This window comes from Armigeres subalbatus, chromosome 2 (assembly GCF_024139115.2).
Source record: "Armigeres subalbatus isolate Guangzhou_Male chromosome 2, GZ_Asu_2, whole genome shotgun sequence".
NCBI classification, from domain to species: domain Eukaryota; kingdom Metazoa; phylum Arthropoda; class Insecta; order Diptera; family Culicidae; genus Armigeres; species Armigeres subalbatus.
In genome coordinates this window covers 443893022-443913781 of record NC_085140.1, presented here as the reverse complement: position 1 = coordinate 443913781, position 20760 = coordinate 443893022, and the positions used below count along the sequence as shown (strand labels likewise).

The 20760-nt window shown below is 40.5% G+C and overlaps 1 protein-coding gene across 3 annotated transcripts; it reads left to right on the top strand.

Annotated features, from left to right (window-relative positions):
* The first annotated feature begins 8435 nt into the window (after nt 1–8435).
* LOC134218125 (ATP-binding cassette sub-family G member 4-like) lies at nt 8436–20460 on the top strand. Of its 3 annotated transcripts, none has more exons than XM_062696992.1 (6): nt 8436–8676; nt 9540–9788; nt 9846–10420; nt 19003–19095; nt 19230–19541; nt 19610–20460. In XM_062696992.1, the coding sequence occupies exons 1-6, from the start codon at nt 8579–8581 to the stop codon at nt 20209–20211; spliced, it is 1929 nt and encodes a 642-aa protein (XP_062552976.1). In that variant the 5' UTR covers nt 8436–8578; the 3' UTR covers nt 20212–20460. The 3 variants fall into 3 exon arrangements, with proteins under 3 accessions (XP_062552976.1, XP_062552978.1, XP_062552977.1); XM_062696994.1 differs by lacking the exon at nt 8436–8676 and adding an exon at nt 8965–9090; XM_062696993.1 differs by lacking the exon at nt 8436–8676 and adding an exon at nt 9183–9399.
* The last annotated feature ends 300 nt before the right edge of the window (nt 20461–20760 follow it).

The following is a 20760-nucleotide window of genomic DNA, read 5'->3' as shown; positions in this document are numbered from 1 at the left end:
ATAAAAATAATGAAATAAACTAAAATATTTAAAAATGACAATAATAGAAAATAACGAATTTGAAATTCAATCGTAGTTGGCATTTGAAATGCCAGCATACTAAGAAGCTAATGAGAAGAAATTTGAAATTCAATCTCAGTAGGCTGACAGGAATTGTAGATGATTCGAACGGTGAAAATAAACGATCATTCAGTGTTATGTATTTGAGGCGTGAACATGCGAATTATCTTTCGGTGTTCCGCGCTTGTTTTCGTTGGTAAAAGGCAAATCGGAAGACGGATTTGCTTGGCTACGACAGTCCCCAGCCGCGGTGTCAACTCAATTTTGTCTTCTGAGTATAAGTCTTTCATCTACGTCTCAAATACAGGCAAATGAGATGTTTTAAGATCTCCAAATTGTTCTGGAGCTTGAAGCAAATGGTCTATCGAATCAACCAAAGCCTTCATGATGTCCCAAGCCGCGGTATCAACTCAATTATGTACCGCGAGTATTTGTCTTTCACTTGCGTCTCAAAACAACACATATAAGATGTTGTTAGATCTCCAAATTGTCCTGGAGTTTGAATCAAATGGTCTATCGAATCAACCAAAGCTTTCATGATGTCCTAAGCCGCGGTATCAACTCAATTATGTTCTCCGAGTATTTGTCTTTCACTTGCGTCTCGAAACAAGACATATGAGGTGTTGTAAGATCTCCAAATTGTCGTGGAGTTTGAATCAAATGCTTTAATGAATCAGCCACGGTATCATCAAAATCATGCCCTCCGAGTATTTGTCCAGGTATATGAGATGTTGAGGGCCCTCCTTAGCCGTGCGGTAAGACACGCGGCTACAAAGACCATGTTGAGGGTGGCTGGGTTCGATTCCCCGGTGCCGGTCTAGGCAATTTTCGGATTGCAAATTTACTCGACTTCCCTGGGCATAAAAGTATCATCGTGTTAGCCTCATGATATACGAATGCAAAAATGGTAACTTGGCTTAGAAACCTCGCAGTTAATAACTGTGGAAGTGCTTAATGAACACTAAGCTGCGAGGCGGCTCTGTCCCAGTGTGGGGATGTAATGCCAATAAGAAGAAGAAGAATATGAGATGTTTTAAGGTCTTCAAATTGTCCTGGAATTTGAATCAAATGGTCTACCGAATCAACCAAGGTCTCCACGATGTCCCCAGCCGAGGTATCAACCCAATTTTGTCTTCTGAGTATTAGTCTTTCACTTGTGTCTCAAATTTTAGCATGTTAGATGTTGTAAGATCTCCAAACTGTCCTAGAATTTAAATCAAATGTGTCGTATCCACCTGGAAGCCTATCTCAGCACCAGCCGAAACTCAGTCCAAATAAAAAACACACTACACAGACGCGGACATCCATTCGTTGGAAGTTTCGTTTACAGAATGACCAAATATCGATTCGCTCATCTCATTCAATCTTCCTCATCTCTCCCATGTATGTTCCCTTCCACTCTAACATACGTTAACATTTGTTTTCATTCGTTTTCATACACATCATAGTGAATACCGTACAATTTTCGAGACTAAAAGAGCTCGCTGCTTAATGTATCTTCATACTGCAATATTGTTCAATACGAAATCAATTCTCAATTACACGTCACTTCACTACAAAATGGTCTACCAAATCAATCAAGGCTTCCATGATGTCTTCTGTCGCGGTATCAACTCAATTATATTCCCCGAGTATTTGTCTTTCACTTTTCTCAAATCAAGGCATATAATGTGTTGTGAGATCTCAAAGTTGTCCTGGAGTTTGGATAGCCTACGAATTGCGTCTCAAATTCTGGCATGTAAGATGTTGTAAGATCTCCCAATTGTTCTAGAGATTTAATCAAATGTTCTACCGAATTAACCAAGGCTTCCATCCCCAGCCACGATCTTCTTCTTCTTCTTCATCTTATTGGCATTAAATGGGGGCATGTGGAGATGCACTGGGACAGAGCCGCTTCGCAGCTTAGTGTTAAGCACTTCCACAGTTATTAACTGCGAGGTTTCTAAGCCAGGTTACCATTTTTGCATTCGTATATCATGAGGCTAGCACGATGATACTTTTATGCCCAGGGAAGTCGGGACAATTTCCAATCCGAAAATTGCCTAGACCGGCACCGGGAATCGAACCCAGCTACCCTCAGTATGGTCTTGCTTTGTAGCCGCGCGTCTTACCGCATCCCCAGCCACGATATCAACGCCATTATGTTCACTAAGTGTATTAAGATTACTTACCAAATGCACAACGACTTGCATGATGTTCTTAGCAACGGTTTTACCCCAAGTGTGTTCTTCTAGTATTTATATTCTACCAAATCTACCTCGCCTGGAACTATGTCCCCAATTAAAGTGTGCTACTTTGTAAGCGAGGCTTTCAGCCCTAATTGCCAAATATGTCATCCGAGCACATGCACATATTTTATTCATGAAGATGACATGATCCAGGTTCTCCAAACTGCCCTATGTCTCCAGCAAAATACTCGAAGGACATAATTGGGTTGATACCGCGGCTGGGGACATCATGGAAGCCTTGGTTGATTCGAAGACCATTTGAATCAAACTCCAGGACATTTTGGAGATTTTACAACAACTCATATGTCTGGATTTGAGACGCGAGCGAACGACAAATACTCGGAGAACATAATTAGGTTGTTACCGCGGCTGGGAACATCATGGAAGCCTCGGTTGGTCGACCATTTGATTCAAACTCCAGGACGTTTTTGGAGATCTAACTACATCTCATATGTCTGGGTTTGAGACGCACGTGAAAGAAAACAAAACTCGGAGGACATATTTGGGTGTGTACCGTAGCTGGGGACAGCATGGAAGACTTGGTTGATTTGGTAGACCATTTGATTTTCACTCCAGAACAATTTGGAGATCTTACAACATCTCATATGTCTACATTTGAGACGCGAGTGATCGACAAATACTCGGAGGACATAATTGGGTTGTTACCGCGGCTGGGGACATCATGAAAGGCTTGGTTGATTCGGCAGACCATTTGATTCAAACTCCAGGATAATTTGGAAATCTTAGAACAACTCATATGCCTACATTTGATCAATTGTTACCGCGGCTGGGGACATCATGAAAGCCTTGGTTAATTCGGCAGACCCTTTGATTCAAACTCCAGGACGATTTGGAAATCTTACTATATCTCAAATGTCTGAATTTGAGACGCAAGTGAAAGAAAAATACTCAGAGGACATAATTGGGTAGTTACCGTGGCTGGGGACATCATGAAAGACTTGGTTGATTCGGCAGAACATTTGATTCAAATTCCAGGACAATGTGGAGATCTTGCAACATCTGATATGCCTGGATTTGAGACGCAAGTGAAAGACAAATACTCGGAGGACATAACTGGGTTGACACCGTGGTTGGGGACATCACACAAGCCTTAGCTGATTCGGTAGACCATTTGATTCAAACTCCAGGATAATTTGGAGATCTTAAAACAACTCACTTGCCTACATTTGAGACGCAAGTGAAAGACAAATACTCGGAGGACATATTTTGGATGAAACCGCGGCTGAGGAGTCTATGGAATTCTTGGATGACCTGGAAAGGAATAGCTGCTTAAGGCAGCTATCTATATAACTCAATAATTTGGTTTAATAGATCATTTTATTTTTTATTTATTCAGACGAAGGCCGAAGTGACCTGTGCGGTATATAAGAGTCAATTAATAGATTAATAGATCATATAGGGCATGAACCATTTTTAAAAAGAAATAGCAACCCTTCGGTTACGCGGTTACAACAAGTCCTAATACAATTTCATTATTTCGCTTCAGGTTCTTTGTTCGCCAAGTCCTTTCTAACACCGAATTACTTCAACTTATCCTAAAACTTGTTATAATTTCGAATTCTGTCCCTTTTTTCTTAGTTGTGGATCTTTAGGCTTTGGAAGAAGTCTTATTTTGGCTGGAGATACGGGTTTGACATCAGAACTTAAATGTTCAGATGCGTACTCTTGCCCCACCGGTTCCTGCGTACTTTTACCCCACAGTCCCAAAAATTATTCAAGTAATGGTTTTGACTTTTTGGAAAACCAACCGAATTGGTGATCTGCACCATAAAGTACTCTATACAATAGGTTATCGAAATGGTATAATGTTCACCTGATTGAACGTATATATGGTAAGGAAATACTAGATGCGGAAACCCAAATATTTTTAGCAAAATGACCAAAAAATTATCTAACTCCGTATCTCCCTTGTTGTTTATTCAAATCGTTTACAATTACACAGGATAATAGTTGGCCAGAATACCTGTCAAACTGATGCAGTGCTGCTAGTTTATCTTTTTTATTACTTCAAAAAATCAAAAACGTACCCTTACCCCCACGTGCACTCTTTCCCCACTCTACTCTACTCCATGGAATTCTTGGATGACCTGGAACGGAATTTGGCTTAATATATCAAATAGGGCATGAAACATTTTTAAAAAGAGATAACAGCTCTTTCGTTACGCTTGTAGACCTTAGGTCCTTGGTTACGCGTGTAGACTCCAGGAAATTCTTGGATGACCTGGAATGGAGCAATTGTTGAAGGCAAATGATGAATATACAAAGCATCTACTTTGTTCTTTGGGTTTCTTAGAGTGCCTTCTTATAAGCTTACTTTTGAACGCCAAAAATGTTTCAAATTCCGGCCGTAAAACGAAGTGACGTATAAAAAACTGCCGTAAAAAAGGGTAAATACAACTTTCGATACAATTTTGTTCTTAGTAACCATTATCTTTCAATATCTCAGTAGCTTAAGGTGCCTTTATTTGTTAGTCATTCATTTAAGTTATGTATTCCGATTGTAGATTTTCTTTATTTATTCAAATGCTTTAATTATTTACTTATTTATTTATACATTTATTTATCTATTTATTGAACTATTTATTCAGATGCATTATTTATTTAGTTAATATATATTGAGATAGTTTTTTTTATTTATTATTTCATTATTTATTATTCTATTTATTTAATAATTTATTGAGATGCTTTATTTATATCTACACCCAGGTTTTTTTTACACGGTTTGGTTTTAGTCGTTTAAGACCTTCAACGTCAATGAAACAATGAGTTAACCCCATGAAAAAATTCACAAAAAATCAAAGAAAATTCAGGTGGTATTTAAAAAGCTGTGAAAGTTCGGGTTAACCGAGAAATTAAAGAATTCCAACCGTGTAAAAAAAAACTGGGTGTATATCTAAAAATTTATTCACAAGAAATAAAAAAAAGGAAAACAAGTGTCTGGTTAGGATTGTAAAGGCTTTGCATGTAGCCAACAATCGGAATATAAACATTATTAGTTTGACACCTACCTCAAAATAATTATTATTTGTTTAGCGTGTAAGACATTGTTATAGAGAGAAATCCTGATCCTGAAGAACTATTGTCCTAAGAAAGCTCTCTTTTTTTGTCTTTATTTTCGAGACTTTCAGCCCAAAAGCTCTCTTGTATTCAGAAAAATATATAAAGCTCTTTTAGTGGAATGTATTCAACCGTCTAAGACGAATTAAGTACTCTCCATTTAATTCCACTAGTTGAATTTTCGTTATCTTTGCAGATACGTATTTCGACCACAACTGTGTGGTCGTCTTCAGTGAGTCGAGTCAAGTACGAGACACTGAAGATGACCACACAGTTGTGGTCGAAATACGTATCTGCAAAGATAACGAAAATTTAACTAGTGGAATTAAATGAAGAGTACTTAATTCGTCTTAGACGGTCTCTTGTATTATTATTCGCCCGGAGAAGTGACGGTAGTGTGTCCGCGGTATAGGACGTTACAAACCTAACCGCAAAGTTCCGCGACAGTTAGTGGTGTTAAAACGAAAAACTACCTAACTAAAACCTGTTTAAATCTCACAAACTACAAGGACATCAAACAGTGTTTTTTTTCCTTTATTTATGTGAATTTTTAAATTTTAAGTTCTTCTTCACTCGTCGAGAATACCAAGGCCAGGGCACTTGGTAGGGGAGGGGCAGGATTGCCACCTTCAGGTCCAACCGTGGGATATTCCATTGACAAATTTTAATACAAATAATCTTAATATATGAACATTTTAAAACTTAATACTAACACTTAAAAATTGAATGGTTAATAAATAAAAATCGACGACGAAAAGGAAACTATGGAGTAACATAACAAACGATAAAGGTTTAAACATCCGACTACGGAAAGTCCGGATAATCCTAGGTAGTAATGATATAGGTCCAGGTGACGTTGAGTGCGCTGCTCTCCGGAGATAATTGAAACGGCTTGTGGCAGAAGACTTACCCCAATTGTCGCGGTCAAGCCTCTTATTCCTCTGGTCTTCCAAATTCAGAACGGAAATTAAATTCCGAAAATTCCAATATATCCGACCATAGTAACAAGTATACAGAACGTCGGGAAATAAATCAAACAACATCAGAACGCTGGATAACAGCCTCAGAGCACTGAAATTGTTGAAAGCAGCATATTCGCAGTGAATGAAACCAAAACTAAAAATTACAAAACAAGTTAAAATTAAGACTACGGTCACCGCACCGAATACATGAACAAAAACGCATTGAATCTTTGATATAATTCATAGCTTATTGCAATTGGTATATTAAAATTTAATTTTTCTAATTTTTATCCGTGTAGGTAGTTCAGTTTCTTTTCGCTTGCAGCGCAGCAACGATAGAGCTTGTTGTTCAACGATTTGTATCGATAATTGCAGGTTTTGTAAGCACTTTTGATTGACGCTGATCGCTGAGTCCGATATGTACAGTGCATTTCGCTTCATCTTGAGGTTTCTGAGTTCACTGCTTGACCAAGGTGGTTTCACAGAAGGACGTTGCAAAGGTATATTATCTATGAAAACGTGATGAAGAATTTGGAAGAAATTTTCCACGCTATCATCCACGTCTGATTCTGTGGATCATTCAATTTCTGTCAATCGTCGATTCAAAGCATCGTAGTTTGCCTTCTTACATTTAGCGTGTGACTGAGTGACAGAGTAAAATTGTATTGCTCTCTCTTTTCTTCCCACGTAAATTTTACTCAGCTTCCGCCATAAGCAGGATTACTCATAGCTCGTAGTCCCGCTTTTGAAGGAAACTGAGAAAAAATTTCTGTGGGAAAAAAAGAGACGGCAACACAATTTTACTCAGTCACTGAGTAGTTGAAAGTTAGCGTGTATATTTGAAGGAGACGAAGTAAAATGCGTTATACTGCATTGCACGGTGACGTCATCACTTCTCGTATCTCCTTCCCACCTGAAGGAAATTAGAAAACAACAGGACTAGTATCTGTCAAATTTGATAATTTTCTTCAGGTGGGCAAGTGATAGAGAAAATCCGTACAATGCCCTATTAGCAAAATTTAAAATCGGTGAAGAGAAAACGATCAATACACACACGCCCTTTTGTTTCTTAACGCAAAAGATGAAAAAGATGTTTTACATCCGAAAAATAACTTCTTTTCAATTCCACTATCTGGCCCAAACTGAAACGGGTTAACCCAGGGTTCGAAATACTGATTCAATCTGAGGAGCTCTTTGGATGTTCGCCCATGAACATTTTCAGTGAGAAATTGCTCTTCTAACAAAAAAACTCTGAAGAACAATAATCATTTTTCGCCCATTTAGATTGACGCGAAAAGTTTGTTTGCTAGTTTCGGATCATGTCACATAGGATCGGTACACCCAACCGGCGGTTGTTAGATTTTCTAACAGTTATGTATAAGAATCTACCAAAACCTGTATAAGATCTGGGCATATGCGAAATTGCTAGATTCTTATACAAATATTGTATAAGAATCTAACAATTTTGTAAGCTTTTCTTACATTTTTTGTAAAAGAATCTAACAATTTCGCATATGCCCAGTTCTTATACCGGTTTTGGTAGATTCTTATACAGAATTGTTAGAAAATCTAACAACCGCCGGTTGGGTGTATATATCAGTATGCAATTAGTGATCTGGATAATCGAAATTCATAAGTTGCGCCTTATAAATCTTAGATCGATTATTCCACCATCAGTGCTTCATTTACGCAGTTGCTTGTAAAACATACATACTAATATAGTTCCAGAGAAACCAAGAATAGAACTTCAATTTTCGAAGCCAAAATACTCTGTTTATAAAAAAATATTTATTTTCGGTGAACTTGAACTCGTATGCATCACGAATCTATTATCACCTGAGAATTATCACCATTCTGTCACCGGTTCATTCTTTGTTTTCGCGAGAATCTCAGAATGAATCCCATCAAGGCGCGGCGGCATGGCAATGCTACAAAACAACAACAGAGCGGCTAATTTAAATTGGATAAAAATTCTCACGAGAAAGCGCGAGAGGAAATCTCCCTCAGAACGAATGCTTCTGAACCGGCGCACTGTTGATGGGGAGCAGCGGTTTTGTGAACCTGCTGGGAAGCCGCGGCCTTCGGTGGAGTTCAGTCTACTCTCGCGTTTTGGCAGAACCGGTTGATCGGTTTGGGTGGTTCTCGCGTTTCGTCTACGTTGCTGGGTGGCGAACATGTGTTGAAGAAGTGGAGCAGCAGCAAGGCACAGTAACGGGGAGGCCAATCTAAATTGTCATTTGTTTTCAATTTATGAGCATTTCGTGCAGTATTGGAAAGAAGTTTTCGCTGGTATTCGGTGCGATTAGTTCGAACAGCATTCTTTGTTCAAGAACTTGTGCTAAGCGACGGTAAGTTGAATGAATGCGTCGCAAAAAAAGGGGGAGTTGCATTCTGGTCGGCCGGCCGAAGAAAATATGTGAATGAGTCAATAAAACAGGTTGAACACACGATGATGGGCAGAACATTAAGCCGTCTGAGGAAAGCGGGACTTTGAAAAGGTGATCGAAAGCCAAACCGGAAAAGATTACAAATTCTCCCTGCTGACGACGGCGTTATTAGTTTTCAACCTGTAGGGAGTGTGTTGAAGTGTGTCGTGCAGCGAATATAAATAAACCTAGCATTTTTTTTGGATACAGGCTCTATGAATCTGGTTGAAGTGGGTGCCTTTCTTTCGAATCTTATTTGGCGGTGAGAGCTACAATCATAAAATCGATTGTTTGCCCCTGGTGGTAAACGGTTTGAGTTGAACGTCATTCCAGATGGTGAGTGAATCAAGTAAATATCGATCGATGGAGATTTGCACAGCTGACGTCATGGAACGATCTCACAGAAGATGAGTACATTGAAGATAACAAACAAACATGATACGATCGTGGTCGCGATAGGCATGTGATGTGATGTGTAATGATGCTCAACTAAAGATAATTTCGCCGGATGACTGGAGGCCTGTCTTACTAAAATAAAATTAAGCTGAAAAATAGAGTGCGGCACAAAATACAAATGTTGGAAAATAATATTGCTTATAAACTGTGAAAGTGAAATCAGAATCAGTGAACAAGTTTGAATTCATGGTAATCATGTTAAAGATATGAAACTTGGAGCACCCTAATGTTGATTGTTGTTGTTTGGCTTCCACAATAAAAAGGGCACTGTCGTTTGACTCGCTGGATGCCTAATTGACCTCTATTAATCGATGAACATTGTTTTGCAGGAGTGGCCGCGCAGGAACGCAGCAGCAAAAAATGAGTCTCGATGAGACGGTACAAGTGATCATACCATTGGTGAAAACCATCAGCAGTTTATCTTTTCGAAATCTCAACTACACGGTCAACCAGAATGGGAAGAAGCAACAGCTGTTGAAGAATATTTCTGGTACGTTCCGTTCCGGGCGACTGACTGCAATTATGGGCCCTTCCGGTGCGGGGAAGTCTTCGCTGATGAACGCACTGAGCGGTTTCAAGTTAGTTCAATCACCTCCCCATTTTGACATTAATATTCAATCGTTTGCCTTTCTTAGAACCGAGAACATCACGGGGCATATCCTGATCAATAACGAAGTCGTAGAACGTCACAGGTATCGACGGCTGATTGCGTACAATACTCAGGACGTGCCTCTCCTTCAGAACATAACCGTCCAGGAAACACTTCACTACGCGGCAGATCTCAAACTGTCGTCCAATGTCACCCGAATACACAAAACCAAAATTGTAAACGACATAATCGCCCTGCTGGGGTTGGCCAAGTGCGCCCACAATCAGGCACGGGTGCTTTCCGGTGGGGAACGAAAGCGACTATCGATCGGACTGGAACTGGTATCGAATCCGAAGATTATGTTCTTCGACGAACCCACCAGCGGACTGGACAGTGAATCGGCGTTCCAGGTGGTATCGTACATGAAGGATCTGGCCAAGCAGGGCCGGTGTGTGGTTAGTGTGATCCATCAGCCAAGCTCCGAACTGCTGGAGCTGTTCGACGATATCTATGTGGTGACGGATGGACGGTGCATGTACCAAGGGTCGTTGGAGGACATGATCGGGACGTTGGCTGGAGCCGGGTTTGAGTGTCCGCAGTATTACAATCGGGCTGATTTCGGTGAGTAGAAAAGTGTACTTCTTGAAGAATATTTATTTTTTGACATTGAACAACGTCATACCCGAAGGTACTGGATGTAAAATCGGAATCTAAAATTTGGAGACCGATACAATTTTTTTAAGATTTTGAACGCTGATAGCGCCTTTATTTTTCAATAGATTTTAGAGAAAAAAAAACTCAAAGTGCATTGTTCGAAAATTTACCAAAGACCATCTATGTTGGTTGCTATCGGGCATTCTTGCAACATGCAATGCCATCGTACCCTTCCGGTTTTGTCACCTTCTGGAGATTGAGCTCGCCGTAGAGTTATGTGATCGCGTGGTTAATTCTTCACCGCTACACGTCGCTCTCTTGTACTCCTTTATAGTGGACCACTGGTCTTATGAACGTCAAGGCGTCAAGTCTTACAAGGCTGGAAGTATCAAAAGGAAAGTATCAGAAAGCTGAAATATCTCGAAGGGATGAAATTGGTGGATGATTGAATCCCAAGCGTACGACGAAGTACATATTGAGTGGTGAATAGTGAATAAATAATGAAAAATAAATAATGATGAAAAAGAATTAAAAAAAATAAAGAATAGAGATCATAAAATAAAAATAAAGATTAGAGATCATAAAATAAAAATAAAGAATGAAGAACAAGATTAAATGACAAGGAATAAGGAATACAGAAACAAGAATTAAGAATTAGGGACTAAGAATAAAGTATTACGAGTCAGGATTTAGGCATTAGGAAGTGGGAACTAGTAACATGAAATTGGGAATTAGGAATCAGGAATTGGGAGCTAGGAGCTATGATTTAGGAATTAAGAAGTGGGAACAAGGAATAATGAATAAGGAATTAGGAGTTAGGAATTGGAAAATGGGAACTAGAAATGTGGAGCTGGCAGTTAGAAATTAGGAATAAGGTATTAGAATTAAAGAATTAGGAATTGGGAATTAGGAGTTAGGATTTATGATTTAGGAATGAGGAAGTGGGAATAAGGAATTGTAAATAAAGGAATCAGTTAGTTAGGAGCTAAGATTTAGGAATCAGGAAGGAGGAACTAGGAATTAAGAATTGGGAATTTGGAGTTAGGAACTACGAATTAGGAATTAGGTAGTAGGAATTACGAATAAGGAGTTGGGATTTAGGAATTAGGAAGTAGGAACTGAGAATTATGAATTGGGAATAATAAATCAGAGAATTAGGAATTGGGAGTTGAGGGGATTATGAGTTAGGAATTATGATTTGGGAAGTAGAAACTAGAAGTTGGGAATTGGGTTTCAGGAGTTGGAATTTTAATTGGGAACTAGGAATTGTTAATTGGTAATTTGGAATCAAGAATTAGGAATTTGAATTTGGGAATTAGGATTTAAGAATAAGGAATCAGGAATTAAAAATTAAAAATTGGGAATCAGAAATCGGGAATTAGAAATTCGAAATAAGGCGTTAGGAGCTAGGATTTGGGAATTAGGAATTAGGAGTTGAGATTAAGGATTGGGAACTGAGTATTATGAATCAGGAATTGGGAATTAGGGGTCAAGGTTTAAGAGTTAGGAAATATGATTTAGGAAGTTGGAACTAGGAGTTGGGATTTAGGATTGGGAACTGAGTTTTATGAATTATGAGTTGGATTATGAGTTAGAAATTATGATTTAGGAAGCTGGAGCTCGCAGTTGGAAATTGGAATTTAGGAGATAGGATTTAGGATTGAGAACAAGGAATTAGGAATTGGGAATTAGGAATTAAGAATCAGGTATTTGAAATTTTGAATAAGGAATTGGGAATAAGGGATCTGGGAATTATGAATTGAGACACTTATCAAGGTTTATGAGTTAGGAATTAGAAATTGGGAATCAGAAATCGGAAATCAGAAATGAGGAATAAGGAGTTAGGAGCTAGGATTTAGGAATTAGGAAGTGGGAATTAGGAATTAGGAGTTGAAATTTAGGTTTTGGAACTGAGTATTATGAATCAGGAATTTGGAATTGGGAATAAGGAATCTGGGAATCATGAATTGAGAATTTGGTAATTGGAATTTTTGATTGGGAACTAGGAATTATTAATTGGTAATTAGGAATCAAGAATTAGGAATTTGGATTTGGGAATAAGAATCAGGAATTAGAAATTAGGAATAATGAGTTAGGAGCTAGGATTTAGAAACTCAGAAGTAGGAGTTAGAAATTAGGAGTTGAGATTCAGGACTGGGAACAGAATGAATAAGGAATTAGGAATTGGGAATTAGGGGTCAAGGATTATGAGTTAGGAATTATGATTTAGGAAGTTGGAGCTAGAAGTTGGGAATTGGGATTTAGGGCTTAGGATTTACGATTGGGAACAAGGATTTAGGAATTTAGGAATTTTGAATATAGAATTGGGAATAAGGAATCAAAGTTTAGAAGCTAGGAATTAGGAGTTAGGAGCTAGGATTTTGGATTGGGAGTTAGAAATTAGGAATCAGGAAGTGGGAACTAGGAATTGGGAATTATTAATTGGGAGTTTGGAGTTACTAATTACGAATTAATCAGGTATTAGGAATTGGGAGTTAGGATTTATGAATAAAACAGTGGAAACTAGGAATTAGGAATTGGGAATTAGGAATTTGGAATTGAGAATTTGGAATTGAGAATTAGGAGTTAAAAAATAAGAAATAATAAAAAAAGAATGGAGAATAATGAGTAAATTATAGAGATTTAAAAAAAATAGGCAAAGAGAAAAACGAAGGAAGGTTGATGAAGATTGAAGAAGGTAAAATGGAAGAAGAAGGAAGACGTAAGAAGGAAGAAAGAAAGAAGGACGAAAAAGGAAAGGCAAAATTAAAAGGAAATTAAAAGGCAAAATAATGAAGGAAGATGAAAGATTAAAGCATAAGCTTCCTCATTAGATAGAAAAAGAAAGAAGGATATAGAAAGAATGAAAAGCGAAGAAGAATGAAGGAAGAATGAAGATGAAAGAAGGTTGAAATTAGGAAGACAGAAGAAGGAAGAAGAAATATGTATGAATAAAGAAGAACAAAGAAGAGGGATGAAAGGACGAAAGAACAAGGTACTAGTAAGAATCAAAAAAATAGAAGAAAGAATTCTGTACAGACAATAAAAATGATAATTCGATATCAAAATGGACAGACAACAAGGAGTCTCAAAAAGATTTCGGTTTATTCTCGTTTGTTCTCTGCTAACGTCAAATGTGAATTCTTCCATCAATATCGATTATCAACCTTTCGAGTATCGACTTTTTGTTATTTCGACTTGATGTAAGATTTTCACTTTTTCATCCGTTCGTGTTAAGCCTCATGAGTTTTCAACATTATGTGGTTCAGCCTTATGAGGAAGTCCTCATAACACTGCTTTCCATGCGGACTCGGTTTCCACCCACTAGCATGTACTTTGTTTATGCGTTTGGATCTTTGCATGATACCCTCTAGCGCAGCGGTTCTCAACCTTTTTCTTGATACTTTTGCATTTATTAAGGTACCCCCTCTCGAAAATATCGGCTTCCAATCCTCTTGAAAAAATAATTCCGAGCCCTTTGAAGGAAAGCTCCTTTCAGCTTTTGAATCCCTTTAAAGTAGGCTTCCGCGTCTCTTGATAAGAGGCTTCTAAGCCTCTTGTAGAGAGGTTTCCGAACCTCTTGAAGGCGGTTTTCTAGCCACTTAAAAGGATGCTTCTTTTGCACCTTAAAATGAGGCCTCTTGAAAGGAGGCTTCCCAGCCTCTTGAAAGGAGGCTTCCGAGCCTCTTGAAAGGAGGCTTCCCAGCCTCTTGAAAGGAGGCTTCCCAGCCTCTTGAAAGGAGGCTTCCGAGCCTCTTGAAAGGAGGCTTGAGCCTCTTGAAGGAGGCTGAGCTCTTGAAGGAGGCTTCCAGGCCCTCTTGAAAGGAGGCTTCCTGAGCCTCTTGAAAGGAGGCTGAGCCTCTTGAAGGAGGCTGGGCCTCTTGAAAGGAGGCTTCTGAGCCTCTTGAAAGGAGGCTTCTGAGCCTCTTGAAAGGAGGCTTCTGAGGCCTCTTGAAAGGAGGCTTCTGAGCCTCTTGAAGGAGGCCTGAGCCTCTTGAAAGGAGGCTCTGGAGCCTCTTGAAAGGAGGCTTCCTGAGCCTCTTGAAAGGAGGCTGAGCCTCTTGAAAGGAGGCTCTGAGCCTCTTGAAAGGAGGCTTCCTGAGCCTCTTGAAAGGAGGCTCTGAGCCTCTTGAAAGGAGGCCTGAGCCTCTTGAAAGGAGGCTGGAGCCTCTTGAAAGGAGGCTGAGCCTTGAAGGAGGCTTGAGCCTCTTGAAAGGAGGCCTGAGGCCTCTTGAAAGGAGGCTCTGAGCCTCTTGAAAGGAGGCTGCAGGCCTCTTGAAAGGAGGCTGCAGGCCTCTTGAAAGGCTTCCGAGCCTCTTGAAAGGAGGCTTCGAGCCTCTTGAAGGAGGCCGAGCCTCTTGAAAGGAGGCTTCTGAGCCTCTTGAAAGGAGGCTTCTGAGCCTCTTGAAAGGAGGCTCTGAGCCTCTTGAAAGGAGGCTTCGAGCCTCTTGAAAGGAGGCTCTGAGCCTCTTGAAAGGAGGCTTCCGAGGCCTCTTGAAAGGAGGCTTGAGCCTCTTGAAAGGAGGCTTCCGAGCCCTCTTGAAAGGAGGCTTCCTGAGCCTCTTGAAGGAGGCTTCCTGAGCCTCTTGAAAGGAGGCTGCGAGCCTCTTGAAAGGAGGCTGCAGGCCTCTTGAAAGGAGGCTGCTGAGCCTCTGAAAGGAGGCTTCTGAGCCTCTTGAAAGGAGGCTTCTGAGCCTCTTCAAAGGAGGCTTCTGGGCCTCTTCAAAGGAGGCTTGAGCCTCTTCAAAGGAGGCTTGAGGCCTCTTGAAAGGAGGCTGCGAGCCTCTTGAAAGGAGGCTGCGAGCCTCTTGAAAGGAGGCTGCGAGCCTCTTGAAAGGAGGCTGCGAGCCTCTTGAAAGGAGGCTGCCGAGCCTCTTGAAAGGGAGCTTCCGAGCCTCCTGAAAGGAGGCTTCCGGACCTCTTAAACGGAGGCTGAGGCCTCTTGAAAGGAGGCTTCCGAGCCTCTTGAAAGGAGGCTTCCGAGCCTCTTGAAAGGAGGCTTCCGAGCCTCTTGAAAGGAGGCTTCCGAGCCTCTTGAAAGGAGGCTTCCGAGCCTCTTGAAAGGAGGCTTCCGAGCCTCTTGAAAGGAGTCCTTCGAGCTGCATGGAAGAAAGCTTCCAAGAAGCGTAGAAGGATGATTCTAATTCTCTTGCAACGAATCAACCGAGCTTTAGTGAAAAAATTCAAAGGTACATCCCAATCGGGCAAAGGTGATGTTGAACTACGTAGCTGTATGTAATGTACAGGTTTTCGACTTTTCTGTTCGATGAGACCAAAGCAAGCGTTTTTCAAGCCCAGGGTTAATATGTTTTCGTTCTTTACCCTGTGCTCCTAAGATAGAGTGAGCATTACGAACCCTGGCGATGTATATAATTTTTAGACCAACATTTGAAAAGGATGATAAAAATAAATATTTTAAATATGAAGCGTTGACTCTTCTTTGCTCGAATGTTCCAAGAAAATTGAAAATCCATCGAGAAACGGCTGAGATATTAACGAACAATGTCTATCATATTTTCGGGACGGTTTTCGATTTTTTTGCAATCGTAAAGTGTACCCCAATATAAAAAAGACAGACGTAGTTCTACGTCAAAAAACCTTCGTCTCTCAAACGAAGTATTCCAAACCTTTAGATCATAGACTGCATTAAAGAATTTTAAAATTTGTTCATTCGACGTTTTGTTCGTTTGATCTTTTGTTCCACATTCCTTCATTCATTGGGCAGGATTCAAATGGCTTTCATGTATTGATCGCATTACATATTATGTACAATATAAATTTTTGAAATAAAAAATACACAATTATCTAGACTTTATCAATGAGTTTTGATTGGATTCGTAATACGTCCGCCATTACGCATTTTTGACCGAGGTACCCTCTAGGGCCAGCGAAGGTATCCCCAGGGGTACATGTACCCCAGGTTGAGAACCGCTGCAAGAGCCGTGTGTGTACGGTTCGAAGTTGCGACATGATCTGTTGTTCTTCAAGATTGGGAATCATGTCGATGAGGTCCCTTTAGTTTTTTGGAGGTAGCCAAACGTGATAGCTTTCAGGTTTTTTTTAATGGCTTTCTTTATTTAGTTTTTGATATCACCCTGCGTGTCGGATGTCGTAAAACTTTGGCCCTTATGTTCATCTTTTGTGAGAAGATTCGCCTTGATGTTGCCAGGCACTCCGCTGGGAGCATGTACGCTACGATGCCTTGGATCGAGTGCTTAGGCTGATTGCTCTGGATTGCGGAGATGACACTGGCAGAGTCTGGCAAAACCAGGATGGGTTTCCTATTCCTGGACGGGTAGGTGAAAGCCTTGGCTGCTCCAATCAAGAAGACCCTGCACATACCTGGGAGGATGTCTGAGACAGTGAAATCGCTGCTGGTGACCCCAAAGCCGACTTCTCGGGTCGAGACCTTTCATTCGTAAACCTGTGTTCGTGGTTGCGGACATCTCTGTTGAGAAGCTCAGCTACCGACTACCAACCTTCTATTAACCACGAAATTGTCACTCCTGCGAAAGTTGCAAGCTAGGGAGCTATTTATAATGGCTGAAGAGGAGTGCCAGTCTCTCGCTCGATGCCAGTAGACTCGCGCAACTGGGGAGAGTCTGACGCCGACCATCGTTCGCAGTATCTGGTCCCCTTCAGTGAGGAGAGGAATTATGTATGCCTCAGAGGATGCTGCGCAAAACGAGGCGGCTTTGCGACATAAGGCCGCCAGCGTATGCTGGCGAAAAGGCAAGACCAGAGTCTATTATATAGAGTTGCGCAAAGAGGATCTTCTTACTCTTATTCTGAATGATGCTCTTGTTATTATGTTGAAAACTTTCATTTTTGTTCAACCCTTCAAGTGACTTCACGGGGGTGATCATTTCTAAACCTTTTTAATTCGATAACCATAGTCACCTACAGCGTGCAAACACGTGAGTTTCTTGTTGCAACTTTATTATACTAATACATTTCAATTCATGAGTTTTAATTCGCCATAATAATCATCAGGCGATAACAATACTTCCGCCTTACCAACAAGCATTTCTCGCTTAACTTTTCAAAAGGTCCTAAGTAACATTTTTTTCATGAATTAATTTGAATAGCGCAATCAACAGAACAACATGAAAGCTATTGATTGCAGTACTCAAATTAATTCATGAAAAAAATGTTACTTAGGTCCTTTTCAAAAGTTAAGCGAGATTTGCTTACTTTGCTCGAAAAGTAGGCGGTTTGACAGTTCAATTGGTAGATTTGGCATCACTCTTTGCGTAACTTTATATAGGGGGAATGACGGCTTTGGCAGGTTTTGTTCTATTATTGGCAGGGGGTTTTTTATGACTGATTATGCTCAAATTTGGCCTAAACATTCTTTGCATATCAAAGATTATTGTGGCCAAATTTCATAAAATTCGGTCGACAAAAACCCCCCTGCCAATAATAGAACAAAACCTGCCAAAGCCGTCTTTTCCCCTATAATAGAATCTGGGCAAGACCTTTGCCTCGGTACCTGCATATTCGCATGGTGTTGAGGGTAACAATCCTGAGTTGGCTCGAACGTATGAATTGGAACCTGATATTCACAGCATTTTTTAAGGATTTGGCATATAGTAAAGCTCTGGTCAAGCCGTTAACGAAGCTGGTAACTTCCCACAAACCCATTCACTATTGGTGACAAACGGCGACTATTCTGCAGACGGAAGAAGATGATCTAGGATATCGCTTTGTATATGGCTTTTTGGAAGGCTTTTTGGATCGCTCGAAAAATCTTACATTCCAGCTTGGTGCCTTTCTCGTAGATGGAGTCTATGACCCCTTCCTTCCATCCCTCCGGTTGCTGTTTCCTAGATTCTAACTCTCAGTCTGTGCAGACAAGTGGCCAACTTTTTCGGGCCAATATTTAAGAGTCTAGTTCCGATACCATCTTTACCAATAGCTGACGCAATTGTCTCCTTCGTTGTATTTTGACCTTCACTACCTGTACTATCAGTGCTATTCATGTGTTCCTCGAAGTACTGCTTCCATCTTTCGATCACTACATGTTTGTCAGTTTAACTGCTTCCATCCTTATTCCTGCATATCTCGGATCGGCAAATTAAGCCTTTGCGACAAATGGTTGAGCTTCTGATAGAACTTGAGTGTTCATTGAGAACGCTCCTGAAAGAGGCGTGTCTTCCTCTCCAACTACAGCGTAACAAAAATGATTTGGTGGATTTGGGTTCAACAAAATATGTATTGCGATTTAGTTCCCGGTCGATTACGCTAAAGCAGTCTTATTTTTATATTGACACGCATTAGTCGAATTCTGCATATATAATTATAACTTAAATAAGGGAAATAACGGCTTTGACAGGTTTTTTCTATTATTGTCAGGGGAATTTTCTATAACCTATTATGCTTAAATTTTTTCTCAACATTCTTTGCATTTCAAAGAATATTGTGGCCGAATTTCATAAATTTTGGTCAACAAAAACCACCCTGATAATAAAAGAACAAAACCTGCCAAAGCCGTCATTTCCCCTACATATAAGCTTTTTGTGTGTAATAACTATCAATCACTTTTCCAGCTATGAAAGTGGCATCTACCATCAACACGGACCCAGATAAAATCAATCCGCTTCTGAAACAGATGGAATCCGCCAGCAGTGACCAAATGAATGGTGAGTAAAGTTCCCAAGTCAGGAAATGAGAGCGAATCTTTGTGGCGAAACTCTCCCACTCGCGCCTGAAAATATGCAACCTGGGCAGCATTTATACTGCAATTCGCCACGAACGGCTCCTTTTCCAATTGCAGGGTTCCACGACGAGCTGAACGACGGCGACCAGCTACTGAACGAATCTAGTCGACGGGGTTCGAGTCCCCAGTATCCGATATCGCAGTTGCGCCAGTTTTGGATTCTGACCCGACGAACGGCCCTGGGCACGTTCCGCAATCTCACGCTGACCCGGTTGCGATTTCTCGGGCATGTGCTGTTCGGTCTGATTGTGGGTTCGGTGTTTTACAACGTTGGGAATAACGGCGCCAAAGTGCTGGCCAATATTAGCTGTTTGATTATGATACTGATGTTCATAATGTTCTCCAACGCAATGACTGTGGTACTTACTTGTAAGTTTGTTCAAATGAAGCGTGAATTTCACAATTGTAACTTAATAATCATTAATTGGAATTTCTAGTCCCGCTGGAAATGGCGGTATTTGTGCGAGAGCACAAAAGCAACTGCTACTCAGTGGCTGCGTACTTCTTTTCGAAACTTGCGGCCGATTTTCCGTTGATGCTAGCCAGTGTGACATGCTGCCAGGTGATTGTTTACTATCTGAGCGGGCAGTTGGACGAAACCCAGCGGATAGTGATGTTCTGGGCCATCTGCGGACTGATGGGATGGACGGCGCAAATGTACGGAATGGTGGCCGGGTGCATATGTCCAGTGGATGTGAGCGCGTTTGTGGTTCCCAGCACGATAGTTCCGATGGTGCTGTTTTCGGGATTTTTCATTCGATACGGGGAGCTGTTGGACGTGTTCAAACCGCTGACGTACGTGTCGCAGTTCCGATATGGGTTCGAAGGGCTGGCGTTGGCCACGTACGGATTCAATCGGACGGAGATTGCATGCGAAGATATGTTTTGCTACTACAGGAAAAGTAAAAAAGTGTTAGAACTGTTAGAAATTCAAAACAGCAACTATTGGTACGATGTGGCGGGACTCGGTGTATGGATTGTAGTATTGCATCTGTTATTGTATGTTAGTTTAAAATTAAGACTTAGGTGGACTCAATAGAAATAAGGAAAAGTTGAAACGGTGCTTCCAAATTTTATTTAGATACATAAAATTCAAGTCAATTCAAGGTCTGATTCGAATAGATGAATCTGTTACTAACGTTACCTCATAGTCTGCATAGGTCTCTAGTTTTAAGCTAGCACAAACTGCCTTGTACTTCACACGTACTAACAAAATATGTGACCAATTAAATCCGAATCTGGTGGATTCAGTTTTCGGTAAGATGAGTAATAAATGATCAAAAACCTCGTGGACTTTGAATTGTTTACATCCGAATGATACTGCATATTGTATTCAAATCATGGCATACATACCCTCATCATGCTAATTACTCACTCTCGAAAGCATTGTGAAAATCCCTGCCTTTAAAATGGATGAATAAACAAATTCGATACAGTGATAAGCGCACAACAAACAACCTCATTTATACAAGTGTTTTCGTGCTTATTCAGGATCTAATTCCAGAACATTACACAGGTGCATATGAGTAATGAACGATGAAGTAATATCAGGGACATACAGTGTGGTTCGAGCACAGTAAACTTACAT